General features: G+C 50.7%; 1 protein-coding gene across 1 annotated transcript in view; it reads right to left on the reverse strand.

Annotated features, from left to right (window-relative positions):
* Nucleotides 1–13,545, reverse strand: part of BCR (BCR activator of RhoGEF and GTPase) — a 66,702-nt gene that overhangs the window by 34,016 nt on the left and 19,141 nt on the right. The window contains exons 3-5 of the mRNA XM_087913530.1: nt 4,429–4,613; nt 920–1,024; nt 311–496 (exon numbers count right to left, since the gene is read on the reverse strand). Coding sequence (XP_087769656.1) covers nt 311–496; nt 920–1,024; nt 4,429–4,613 — 476 coding nt within the window. The remainder of the gene's footprint in view (nt 1–310; nt 497–919; nt 1,025–4,428; nt 4,614–13,545) is intronic.

Below are 13,545 nucleotides of genomic sequence, written 5' to 3' on the forward strand. Positions count from 1 at the left end.
TCTTCATTTAATGACCACTGTGAAAAGTATCAGAAAAACCAGTTGGGTCATGGGGGAGTCTCCGTTTCCAATCATGACTTCCATCCGGATTTCCAGTTCTAATGGTGGTTTGAAGTTAAGGACTCTCGGTCCTGCCAACCAAGCGGTTCAAAAACACGGAGAGGCAGGTTGGGTGAAGGCAGCGGGTGCCGCTCTGGTGGGCAGGTAACAGCAGCCTTGGAATGGGTGGGGGTGTGTGAGCAGCGCCCCCTAGAGTTGGCAATGAGCCAAGCAAAAGCCCCCTCTCCCCAACACCCCCGGTCCTGCTCACCAGTTTCTGGAAGAGGTCGCCCACCCGCTGCTGGTGGCTCCACTGGTGAACGCGAGGGGAGAGCCCGTCGTAGAAGTCCTTGTGGATCTCGTAGAGCTCAGGCACTTTGAAGAAGATGGTCTCGATCTGCTGGCTGGACAGGACCGGCTGGGAGGTGGTGGCCGCCGCTTTCAGAGGCTTCATGGGCTGAAAAGAGCCGAGAGGCAGAGCCGGACAGGCCCTCAGTGGCCCAGGGGCATCTTCCTGGGCATCGGCCTGCCTCTTCCAGCACCCACCCATCCACCCCTGAGGAAAGGCCGCAGGTCTTGGGGGGCAGCGCTCAACCCACCCAGCCCTTCCCCCCTGGGTGGCACAACAGCTGCCCCCACCCCACCCAGAACCATCGCCAGAATGGCCCCAGCCCTGAGGACGTGGCACAGAAGCTGGAAAAAAAACCCAGCCACTTTCTGGCTCGGCTCCCAAGCGGCTGAATGGAGCCCACGCAGGAGAGCTTCTCGGGGCCTGCCCCGTGTCGTTCCCCCTGGGGAGGGAGCCCCGTGGTTGTCCCTGCCCAGGTCCCCCTTCCGCTTGGCTGGAAAATAAGCCCTCCCTCTCCCTTGGTGCCCTTACCAGCAGGAGAGCCTCAAGGTGACCCAAGTAGGTTTCCTCACTGGCCAGGATGCCCGATAGGACCCACTTCCTCATCTCCAGACCCTTTTCCAGGTCTGGCTCGCTCTGGAGGAAGTGTAAGAAATGAGGACATTCAAATATAAGATAGTATCAAAGAGGCCTAAAGGTTTCACAAATTGGGGTTGGACTAGATGATCTGCAGGGTCCCTTCCAACGCTTGTCAAATCTGTTATCAAATGAAATATATCTCCCTGTATATACATGCTTTGCTTTTATACTTTTGACATGCTCCATTAAGCCTTTTTATATTTTTATCTTATGTATATGCCTTTTATATTATTATTATTATTATTATGTTTGGGGGGTGTTGTTTGGAAAAATGGTAGTATATGATGAACTTTTTAAAACGGTATCTTCAGAAGTTAAAAAGAGGCCCCGATGAGGGGATGCTACATTCCTTGACGCTAAGGAAAGTTGCCACCTGGGCAGCCAAAGTAAGAGGTACGGAGGAGAACATAACGGAAGGAGGCCAATCTCTCTCTGGAGACATCCTAGGATGAGCTGCAACACCTGAGGGCAAATCCAGTGAGTCTCAAAGAAGGAGGGAACTTGGGTGAGGAAACTGTATGTAAACTGTATATAAAGTATGTTTTGAGGTTCTAAAGGTGTCGCTTTTGATTTGAACCTGTCTGTTGAGCTTCTAAAGACCGCCAGCGTTTGCAAACCGTCTAATATTTCTTTTTAATAAATCCTCTTTGTTTTCAACGATCCAAGTTTTTTGGGAGGGGTTGGCCTTGAGTTATTTCCAACAGAAGGGAGAGGGGGGGCCATCAGGAGGCCAGGCCTTCGAGTACAGGGAAGGTTTGGGAAGGGGGTGGCGGAAAGGAGAATGGAGCCAAAGAGAGTGAAGCTAGGAGGGGGGAGGGGCTGCTCTCCCCGGGGGGGGGGGAAAGGGGCGAGGACTGAGGCACGGGGTCACAGCCAGCATCCAAGGGCTGCAGGCTAGTAGCCTGACCCGCTTGGACCTTGCGGGAGTCAGCAAAATCCAGACTGACCCGTGAGAGAGGGACCGGTTCCTCCCTCTGGGACCCTTCCCCACACAGCCCCCCTCCCTGCTGTCTCTGGGGGGGGGCCATGCCCGCCTGCCCGGCCATCCACCGTAATGGCTGCCATGCCAAGATGAGGGCAGGGTCCAGGAGAGACCAGGGCAGTTCTCTCCTCCCCTACCCCCAGCCTTATTGTTTGGGCCCTCCTGGAAAGCAGCCCCAGGGACCCCCCCCCCCAGCAAACAAGACACTTTGGATCCCACTAGATCTTTGGAGACCAAGGGGGCAAGGAGGGCTCCCTCCCCAGCCCCCCCTGTCCCGGGCTCTCGAGTGCCATTCGCTCTGGAGCTCCAGGGATGCTGCCAGCACATGTGCCCGGCCAGCCCCAAAGGGTGGGGGGGGGGAGAGAAATGCACTTTCCTCCTTCAGAAGGTGCTGCCAAGGAGCTTTTTGGATGGGGGGGGGGTGAAGGAGGAGAGAAGCAGACCAGCCTATTTATAACCCACCAATGGCATCCTTGCCAGCTCAGCTCAGGAAGGGCCTGCCTATTCCAGCAAAGCCATTGAACAGCAGAGAATAAGGAGAATTCAATTTTCTTTTCTTTTTTTTTGCAGGGGTGGGGTGGGGGAAGGTTAGTCAGTTAGGTAGGAAGGGAGCCAGCTGCCGGGGGGGGGGGAGGGGATGCCTTGGCACAAAAGGAAAAGGCTGGCAAAAGCTCCCACGGAGGGTCACTCCCTCAGTCTGCAAGATTTCGACTTCAAGGCCACCCACACAAGGTCCCATTGTAAGCCCTCCCCACACCCCCATTTGGGGGGCAAGATCGCCCCCTCCCCCAGTCTCTGCAAAGCAAAACCTCCCCATCCCTCCCCCCCTTATTCCTCTAATCCCCCCACCCCCCAGGGCACACAGCCTGGCAGATTAAAAGGAGCCAGGAGCCAGGGGAAGTCCAAGGGGCAGGACTGCTCGCAGTCCCCAGAGTGCCCCTTCTCTCGGGGCAGGTGGCATGGCACGGCTCGCAAAGGGCTGCCTCGGGTGCCCCTCAGTCTAGGGGGGGTCTCTTCCCTTGGGCTTTTGCTCAACCCTGCAGAGAATGCGGGGAGGGCATCTGCCAAAGAAGCCCCTGCCCCCTCTTGGGGCTCTGCCTTCCACCTACAAAGCTGTGCCCGGGGGAAGAAGCCCTGAGGCCCGGCTCCAGGTTGGCAGAGGCACCACAGGGGAGCGGGGCAGAAGCCTGTGAACCCCGTGGCCTCTCTAATTCTTCCTCTCTATAGTTGACATCTGGATTTATTCAGAGTCCCAAATGACACCGAAAGTCCCTTCTCCACCTGGACGGAATTCCACAGGGAGCGGAACCGGAGAGAGCGAATTCACGGGAAGGAAAGGAGGACGCAGCTCCTTCGCTTGGGGACAAGTCTGAAAGGCGGGTGCAGGTGCCGTAGGGAGGCCCTCAGGGAGACCCGGGGACTTTGGGGCGGGGGGAGTCGCTTCCTGCCTGGAAGGAAGAGCTTTGAACCCAGCACAGGGAAGTAAGAAAACAGAGAAAACATATAGAAAAGTTGTGGCAATGCAGGAAATGAATCCAGATTCATTCGGCAAATGGAATTCTATCTCCTGCCCAACGGAACCAGCTCTTTCTTTTCCTCCTGGGTCTTTTGCTCCTTGGGCCAGTTTTTATTTTATGTGAAGCCACCAGGACAGTTTGAGTGGTCAAAATATCCTGACTAAGCCAACACCTCAGTAGATTTCCAAGGACCTGTGTTGCTCCTGGACCTCTGGCTGAGGTTGCCCTCGCTCCAGATTAGAGGGCCCTGCGCGAGGATGCCCAGACTTACAGGCCGGAGGTGCTGCGCATCATCATTAGGGTGGCCAGTCTGAATGCAGACCTGGGTCCTGCTATCCACCCAGGCATGGCAAACGCCTCCGTTGGCACAAAGGGGCAGATGCTACAGGCAGGGCGGCCTTCAAAAACTTGAGCGACGGGTTCCCCGACCGGTTGCTGAATGGGTGTGGCCATGGTGGGCGTGGCCTAGCTGGCCTCCTGCACCACAGCAGGGGGTGCAGTGTTGCCCTCTCCAGACTCCCGAGGCTTTCCTTGAGCTTCCGGGAGGGTGAAAATGGCCTTCCAAGGCTCCGGAGGCTCTCTGGGAGCCAGAAACGGGCCTGTTTCCAGCCTTCCTGAACTTCCGGGAAGCCGTTTTTGTCCCTCTCTGAGACTTCGCACCCGCCCTGCACTTCCCTGCATCCAAAATGGCCCACATGGGGACTCCTGGGAGGGGAGGGGTGCCAGCCAGGAGAGGGATTTGGGGGTTCTCTGAACAGAATCTTAGCTAGGGGCTCCCCTGAAACCCTGCAAACCCCCAGCAGCCCACCCCCAGCTACAGGCCCCACAGAGCTGCAACTGTACCCCCAAAGCCGAACGTCCAGCTCCCTGGCTTGCCCCAGGGCGACATAGCAGCAACTCACAGATTTTGAAGACTCCAGGGACCCCGACGAGAAGCCATCTCGACTGCCTCGGCTCTTGGAGCTGAGATGGGGTGAAGAGGAGGGGGAGTCATCGATGAAGGGCATCATGTCATGGTGGTGCCTCTGCTCTTCCGTTCTCTCCACATCGTAGGCGTAGCCTGGTGGGAGGCCACCAAAGGAAAGATCTGCAAAAGGAAGGGAAGGCAGAATGAGAAGCGGGACCAGCTGGACTGGGGGGACCAACAGCATCCTTGGGCTCTTCTGCTTGATCTAGGCCTTCAAGAGCTGCTCCGTGGATTCCTGATGGTTCCAATTTCCCTCCAGGAGACCTTGCTAATCTGGCATCCTCGACAAATGCCTTGACCTTTCCAATGAAAGCATAATTGAGATCAATTCCATTTCAGAATGCATGCAGAAAAACAGTCTCGTCACCAGGACATGACTGGAACGCAAAGCCATACTTGTTAGTTTTGTCATAATCCAAAGTCTACTAGAATAACACACACTGGACTCCTCCCAGCACAAATCTGTGGGGAAAATGGAAATCTGCATTTTGTGGATTAATCTGCAACCACAGTTGTGATTTGTGACTTGTGACTCCTTTCCAAACAGAGAACTGAAAACTCTGAAGGAGTCCAGGTCCATCAGGCCAGCTGATTCTGCTACAAGTGGGGTCCACACGGGAGATGGCTGGCTTGTCTCCTGCCTGGAGTGTCCACCAAACTGCTATCTACAACATTTCCATGTAGACATTCATGATGGAAAGACAGATCTGGGGATCAGAACAGAGAGACTGCCACAAAACTGAAAAGGAGGCAAAAGCCCTGAGGAGAATGTCCACAATGACAAGTGAGGCCATCACAACACAACGGCAAGCTGATAATTTATTTGCTGAACCCCCTTCAACTCCAGGGCAAGATGAAGGCTGGTTTGTCTCTTCCCAGAGAGGCTTCCATGCTACTCCTCTCCACAGCATTACTCATCTGAACAAGACGAGGTGGGGAAAAAACAGGCTGGGCATGTGACTGTGGGAAGACCATGGCCTCATCCCATGGTTTTGGTGTAAATCAGGATGTCATCAAGATATACGAGTACTCCTTATATAAATGCTCATGTAAGACCTTGTTAATTAATTGCATAAACATTGCCCGAGCTCCTTGCAGAGCAAACGGCATTACTGTGAATTCTTCCTTGATCTGGACTCGGTAATATGCCTCCTCAAGTGAAGCTTGGTGAAAATACATCTCTCGGCCAAACGGGCCAGCATGTCCTTTATGAGAAGGAGGGGGTATGTATTTTCAATGCACACTCCATTGCATCCCTACATTACCTCTGTTAACCAACTCCTTCCAAATATTCTATCAAACCAGCAAATACAAAACAGAAATAATACTAAAGCTCTATTTATCTGTAACCTTCAAAGGAGCAAAATGGTGCATCATAGGACAACAATTTTGAATCGAAGTACCTCAAATGAGCTAACTTAAAGAATGCATCCAAAATCTGGGACCCAGGAGGCCCGTGGAATTGAAATTTCAAGAGTCTTCAGACCAAGTTTATTGGCAGACTGGCAGCCAGAGCGCCGCCATGGCCTAACATCCCTTGCCAGCTGTCCACAAGGAAAGTCAATGGAGAAGCCAGCAGGAAGTTAGAACATCCTCCTGTTCCCACTGCTTTTGTGCCTGCCTTGGTCACTGTTTATTAGTTTAGGTAAGGATACATCTCTAAAACAAGGACAGTAGCGCACCGATTGTCTAATATATATTAGTAACTCATACACAGTTTGTGTGGAGTGCACAAATGTATCCTAAACACAAGGAATAACTGCATATACCAAAATCCAACGGCATCAACATCTCACATTGCTTGTGGTTAGTCCCAAATGGCCTTTTGAAACAATCCAGGGACTCTGGAGGTGAGGGGAGGCACTCACAGCGAACGCTCATTTCTGAACCCTACCTGCCAAGCGTCCTAGCAAGGGGAACCTTCAGGAGATATCTTCCATGTGCCCTGGCCACGCAGATGCTACCTGCAGCAGGCGTTCAGGGTCTCATCCTAGGTAGGACTTTAACTGCCTTGAATGGCACTTATAAACCAACTCAAAGCCAACACAGCTCCGACAGCAGTTCTGTTGTGTTGACTGGTCCACTGAGACATGAGCACCAGCTGAAGTTTCCATGGGATCTTTGCAGGCCGAAGTGAATTGAACTAAATCGAGAGAGAATAATACAGAGACAGAATATAGAACGATAGAGTTTGAAGGGACCTTGGGGGTTTTCTAGTCCAACCCTCTGCCGGAACATGGACCAGAACATGACTATCTTCAACAGACACCATTCCTGAATGACCACAACCAAGACATTGACCAAAGCTTTCCTCACTTGTGTTCTAGAACAAGGAGAACCCCTTGAAACGCAGTTAAGCCCGCAGCCCTCCTCACAGCGCTCAAGGCTCCTGAGTAATGTCACCAAGGCTCCTGAGTAATGTCACCACCTCTGTTGGCTATTCCCAAATCCTGCTGCTCCTCCCTAGAGCTGAGTCTCTCTCTTCCCTACAGACCGGGAGGCTCTGCCTGCCCCTTTGGGGATTCAGGACACTTGCAATCCTGGGTGATTCTGGTTGTGGCTGACAGGACGAAACGCCAAACATCGCCAGCTACCAACTCTGCCGCTGGTGCGGGAGCACAGAGAAACCCGAGATCCATGCTCTCATTTCATTAAGATCAAACTTTAGTCAACATGAAGCGATATGGTTTGTGAATTATTTGGCCAAATGACGCCCTTTTCGTCTCAAACAGCATCTGAACAGTGGCAGCCCAGCCTGGACCAGGGGCTCCGAAACAGCAATGACCAATTGATCCAACAGCCACAGAGTGTGTCCAAATTACCCCCTGGGGGAGAATCACTCCCAATTTAAGAAGTACTGAAAGAGAGAGAGGGGGGAGGGAGGGAGAGAGGGAGGGAGGGAGGGAGGGAAAGGGAGAGATATGCCAAAGCAACAAACCCTGTGTAGAAACAGCAGCATTTTCTACCCCCGACTTCCAGCCCCACAGCTAAGGGGGGGGGAGGTATAAGTGAGTTTACCACTAATAATGAGAAAGATATTCTACTCAACCTCAGATTCCAAGCATTCAAAAAGTTGGCCCGCATTTCAAACTGCCGCATTTCGACACCTTGTGGCTGACTTCCTATGCACCGTCTTTTTACGATGATGACGATGATGATTTCCAAAGAGTCGGGCTATCTGGAGAAGGCGATCCTGCACACAGCGAGATCCCTCCGCTTGGGTATTTAACACAGCCCACCGGACCCCCTTGGTAGCCGGCCAGGCCAGGCTCCTGGGCATCATCCCTCTCTGCCAGCTGCTCCATCCAGCCAAAATGAGGGTTTCTGACCAGCTGAAGGGCCCCTTTAAGGGGTTGCTTTGGGCTTCTTGGACGAGAAGCTTCGGCTTCGAGTTGTGCAGTTCTCTGGAAGGAAGCCCAGCCTGTCACCCCCTGCCAAAGCCACTTTCACATGAGCAGCTGTTCTGCAAGCTTTTTCCTGTCCCTGCTGCGTTCTCACCAGCAGGTTCAGTTCAGACTGCCAGAGCTAAGATATTGTCAGAGCAGCAGGCAGCAGATTCTGGGGCTGTTCAGCAAATCTGCTTCCCAGCGCAGAGTCCAGCAAGAGCGACTCTGACACAAGACCCTGCGCAACCAACAGGGGCCTTTAGCACCCAACTCCCATCAGCTGGAACCCGGGAGGAGCATTTTCACCAGAGCTGGCAGCAGGTGGGAGGGGGGGCAATCCAATATGGCAATCTCTTATTGATTTTAAGCTCAAGAAAATCCCATCTAGGATGAGTGGGAGGTAAATAGTATGTGGGGGGAGGGGAATGCCCTGATAACTGGTGACTGATTAGAGCAGGGGTCTCCAACCTTGGCAACTTTAAGCCTGGAGGACTTCAACTCCCAGAATTCTGGGCATTGAAGTCCTCCGGTCTTAAAGTTGCCAAGGTTGGAGACCCTGACTAGATGGTGGCTGTGGGATCTCCGGCCTCTCAACTCCAGTGGCTCTTGCAATACCAGCATTCATCCCTGTGGGTGGATGCAGCACCGGAGAATGTCCATTCCTGCTGAAAATCTTTTCTTGTCTAAACATCTGCCAGAGGGGTGGCCTCTGCTGCTTCCTGAGATCGGTGGCTGGGCAGCCCTCCCGGTCCAAAATGTGTTCCAACTTCTTTGCTCTTCCTTGCCCCACGATGAAAAGCCGGGGTGGAAATGGTGGCAATAGACATTCGTAGTAGCTACCAGCAAAATTCCAACCTATGGAATTGATTAATTTAGCATCCGGCTTCTTTTCTTTTTTTGAAAAAAAACACTCTATTAAACATTTCAAAACATCAAATCTAAAAAATACAATATTAAGACATATATTTGATGTTTTGAAATGTTAATAGATGTGTGTGTATGTATGTATTTATATATATATATATAATACAGCATATGCTATAATTAATCATATATCCATATATGGAATATATATATATACATATACATATATATATATACCACACACACACCGCTTACATACATATATATATATATATATATATATATATATATATATATATATAACTCATATATATATGAGTTATTGTTCCCATACCTATTTCATATTCCTGGTTATTCTCGTACATTATCCTTCTTGTACTATTCATTCCTTATTTATTTACTCACTTATTTCTGTCATTTATCCTTGTACCAGTTTTCCAAAACTGTATAGTACTTTGAGTCTTCCTGTTTTTAAAATTTTAGAGTAAGCTTATCCATTTCAGTGCAATTGTAGGTTTTTGGGGATTATTAAACCCTCTTCTGGCATGAGGTCTCCATTCCAGCATTGAGCGAGCGCTAGTCTTGCTGCAGTGACTATGTGCAAAATTAAATATTTTCTCTCTTTTGTGTAATTTCCTTTTATTATCCCCTTTAAATTCTATCTGAAAGGTCGTAATTTCTTTTATCCATGTTCTTTTTTTTTATCCAATATTTCTTGGTTTTGGGGCAAAGCCACCGGATGTGGAAGAAGGTGCCATGTGACTGCTTACAATGCCAGCAGTCTGGGTTTAAGTTGGCTAATCTCAAAGGGGCCGGATGCCCCCGGCTTCTTAAGCGGTTGTGTGGAATGGAGGAATCTGAAAGAAAGCTACATGGGATTTCCCCAAAATTGCAGGGTGGGGCGGGGCAGGGAATGTGGGTCCTTTCATGATGATGGCAGCCAGCAGGCTGTTCTTTGGAAGCCTTCGAAAGAACAGCTTGTTTCTTGAGAAATTGCACAACACAACAGGTGTGACCAGATGCCACTTAAATTTCCTGGAGAAAGTGAGTCATCAGGCAGCGAAGCCAATGGGAAGGCATCAGGCACAAGGATTATGCTAGAAGACAGCCAACTATCAAAAGTCCATGCCGGCTCTTTTGCCTATAGTTGACGTAGCAATGGAGAGACTCTTTCTGGGTAGACCCAGCCTTTAGGTTTCACCATCAAACTTAAAGAGTTGTAGAGGACAATCTGAAAGAAATGGAGATCTAAAGAAGATCTAAAATAGAGATCTTAAAAATGGACCACTAATTGGACAACTTTATCGGGAAGCTGAGATGGCTGGGCATGCTTGTTGTCTCTGGAGCGAAGGGAAGGCTGTGATGAAATGAGAAAGAAAGAGTTGGACTGCAACCAAGCTAACACTGAGGCTGTGAACAGGTGGCAAGTCAGAAATAAAACCTAGGTAAGGTGTCCCAAGGCCTTTCTGAGGAAGCTGGAAAGGTTTGCTACACAACAGGTAAAGCAGAGAAAGGAAAAGCCTTTACATCTGCTCAGGCAGCAAAGCCTTGGGACACAAATCATAGTTTTATACCCTCGAGAATATCCGGCTTGTTGGTTTTTGTGGCACAGCTACCAAGTCCCGCCTCAGGGAAGGGAGAAGACTACCTTCTCCTGTGGAATTGCTCATTGTCGTCACCCTGAAGATTAGCTGTTGGAGTCTGCCTAGTTGAAGGCTATCAGTGCTACTGGCAGGAGCTGCTTCATGTTAACTGTTTCCAAGACAGCTTTGTAAGATTCGTCCGGGGCTGAGAAGCCAACCATCAATCAACAGCATCTACCCTACCCTGAGGTGGGTAACTCGCTATAAGCAGCAAGGGCTTAGATAAAATCCTGTGGCACGCTTCAGACGGAGGGGTAGGCTCAGCAGAATAACCTAAACTCCCACAATATAAGCACAGACCAACTCTGTGTGCGTGTGTGTGTGTGAGAGAGACAGAGACAGAGACAGAGAGAGACAGAGAAGAGAAGAGAAGAGAAGAGAAGAGAAGAGAAGAGAAGAGAAGAGAAGAGAAGAGAAGAGAAGCAGACAGCGATTGCCGGCAGCGATTCAAAGAGGCACCTCTGGGACTGTTTACTATTAAAGCAGAAATCCAGCAACTGGACTTATTTATAGTCAAAGCAAAGTTCGATTCTTGTGCCTCTTTCTCCTCCTCCATGAACAATGGACCAAATCCTCAGCTTTTGAGAGAAGGGAGTGGTAAACTTCCTTTTTGCCTGGTTATTGTAACAAACCGCTGGCCTTGGGCCATTTGTCCTGACCTAGTAGGTATCTCCCCCCAGCCTTGCTCAGCCCGGCCCATGCAGCATCCTCAAAACCATCGGACGATAAGCAGACCCTCCCGTATTCTTGTTGTCCCAGCTGTTCGCCTGCCCGATGCACGAAGCTGCATCGCACCCCCAGTGCTCCTATGAAATCTCCCCACTTTTTTTTTCAAATAATACCATTATTAGTCGGAAAGTTTTCTTTCTGCAAAGCCTCCAACTCCGTGCATGCAGGGCCAAACTTGCACTTCAGTGCTGGGCCGTTTTGTCTCAGCTGTTCATGGGAAAACAAACCTTGGTCAAAGGCTGTGCCTTAACCCAGAGGCCCCCACTTAGGCAGGGCAGTCGGCCTGGCCTTGAAAGAGCTGAGGTCTCCTTGGGAGTCAGGAAAAACCTCCTCCTCCTTCGGGGAAGGCGGCTCCATGGGCTGGCTCAGCTGAGCAGGCAGTCTGAACGTGTCATGTTTCCAGCCAGACACCTGTAATCTAATGCAATCCCATCTGTCCACCACCCCATTTGCATTTCAAGCTTTCCCTGAAGCTGTTCCTCCCCCTCTCTCCCCCCTTCGGCACTGAAGGGCAGAGGGGGCCCATCCCCAAAGGACCCCTCGGCACCAGGACTTGGACAGTGTTCACAAGCTACCAGCAGGGCACAAAGCGAGGGCAGCCGAGGCTCTGCGGGAAGCAGGGGAGGGGAGGGTGAGCTGCCCAGTGGAGAGGATTAAAAGCAGGAGAGAGAATTTTTATCCGGCAGGTCAGGGGTCTCCAAATTTGGCAACTTTAAGATTTGTAGACCAACTCCCAGAATTCCTCAGCCAGCAAAGCCGCGTCCACCAGACCAGGCCTGGAGGCCCTGCCGTAGATGCCACCTGCCCTATCCGCTCCTGCTGCTGTTGGGACGGCTTTTTCTGCCCTGCCCAGCCGCCCCGGGAGCGGGGTGTGTGTGTGTGTGCAGTGAGCGCTGGAAAGACTCTCCAGGCCAAAGCCTGCCGAGCAACGGAGGCGGCTCCTCCCAGAGGCAGGCTGGCCCAGGGCGAGGGGGGCTGGGGGGGGTGCCTGTGCACAGCAATGAAATGAAATGAAATCTCAGGCAGGAAATTGCAAAAGACTTTCAAGTGCTCACACCTACTTTTCCAGGCAGGAAGACTGCACAAAAAGAGCACACTAAAAGGGCAAAAACCTCAGCTTCGGTTTGTTTACAAAGAAATTAAGGTTGAACTAGCAGACTCCAGCAGAAACCCCCCTTTCCTTTTTCTAAACCGCCTTCCGAAAAAGACAACCCTGAAACCAAGGAGGTGGCCTGGGCACATTCATTACACACACACACACATACACACAAACACACATACAGAGCCCCCCCAAAGATAGATCCTGGGGGGTCAGCCCCTCCTCTCAACCCACAGAACAAAGCGGAAGGAGGTTTATCTCAGTGCAGCAGCCTGTAAACTCCCCTTCAAAGGGAAGAGCAGGCAATTTTATTCTGCTGGCTTTCTGATGGAAGCCTATGTCATTCAGATATACAGAACAAATATACAAATTGAGTTGCAGGATTTGGTTTCCAAATTTTAGCCCACAAGTTCTCTACTATTTTTTTTAAAGGATTAAAAAATAAATAAAAAGCATTTTAGGGAAAAATCCACAAAAAGGCCTTAGGGTAATTGCCTGCAAACACAGATTATATTACTTAAAAAAAACGTAATAGGAAAAGTATAGATTAATTGCCATGTAGATTTGTTGCAGAGTCATTGAAATGCAAAACCAAGAAGAAACTAGTTTGATTGGAAAAATACAGCTGACACGTTCATCCACCCATCCGTTTCCCAACCCTGCATGATTCAGGACCAGATTAACACTTTTAATCAAGCTCAGAAACTAACCGATGCAGCTGATATAAATTGCTTTAATACGCCCGTGTATTAACACTCCAGTTGCTCTTGGAAAAACATCATTAAAACAGCACAAAGCAGAATTCATGACAGGAAACCTGAAGCAAACACAGCGGGAACCAAATCTGTTTTTCCTGGCCAGGGGTGCAAAGGACAAACCAGCTGCTGTCTCCCACCCCCACCCCATGAACTGACACGTCTAGGCAGCCTCTCTCAGCCCCCGGGAGTCTCTCCCGGCCTTCTTTCGTGGCCAGCCCAGGGACAAGCAGCCAGCCGGTGTTCCTGACCAAGACAGGCAGGACTCGGGGATGTCAAGGCGAGGAACTTAGTGCGTGAGTGCCCGAGTCAAAGGGAGGACAGGACGCAAGCCAGAGCTTCCTGCTTGGACCAACTGTAAGGCAGCAGAGTGACCAAGCCTGGCCTCTCCACCCCGCGTGGTGGCTATCAGAGGCTACCTGGAATTGCAAGGTATTTCTTTAGAGCGAACCACCGGCATGCATTGCAAGACACAATCACTTGCTCCTGTGCAAAAGTAGAGCAACCCTTCCATTTAACTCCCCCCTCCAAGGTGGGCGTGACCAGCTCAATGATCCATTTTTGGCTTCTGTTTTT

This window comes from Pseudonaja textilis, chromosome 15 (genome assembly GCF_049901715.1).
Source record: "Pseudonaja textilis isolate UNSWEBS1 chromosome 15, rPseTex1.2, whole genome shotgun sequence".
Classification (NCBI taxonomy): Eukaryota; Metazoa; Chordata; class Lepidosauria; order Squamata; family Elapidae; genus Pseudonaja; species Pseudonaja textilis.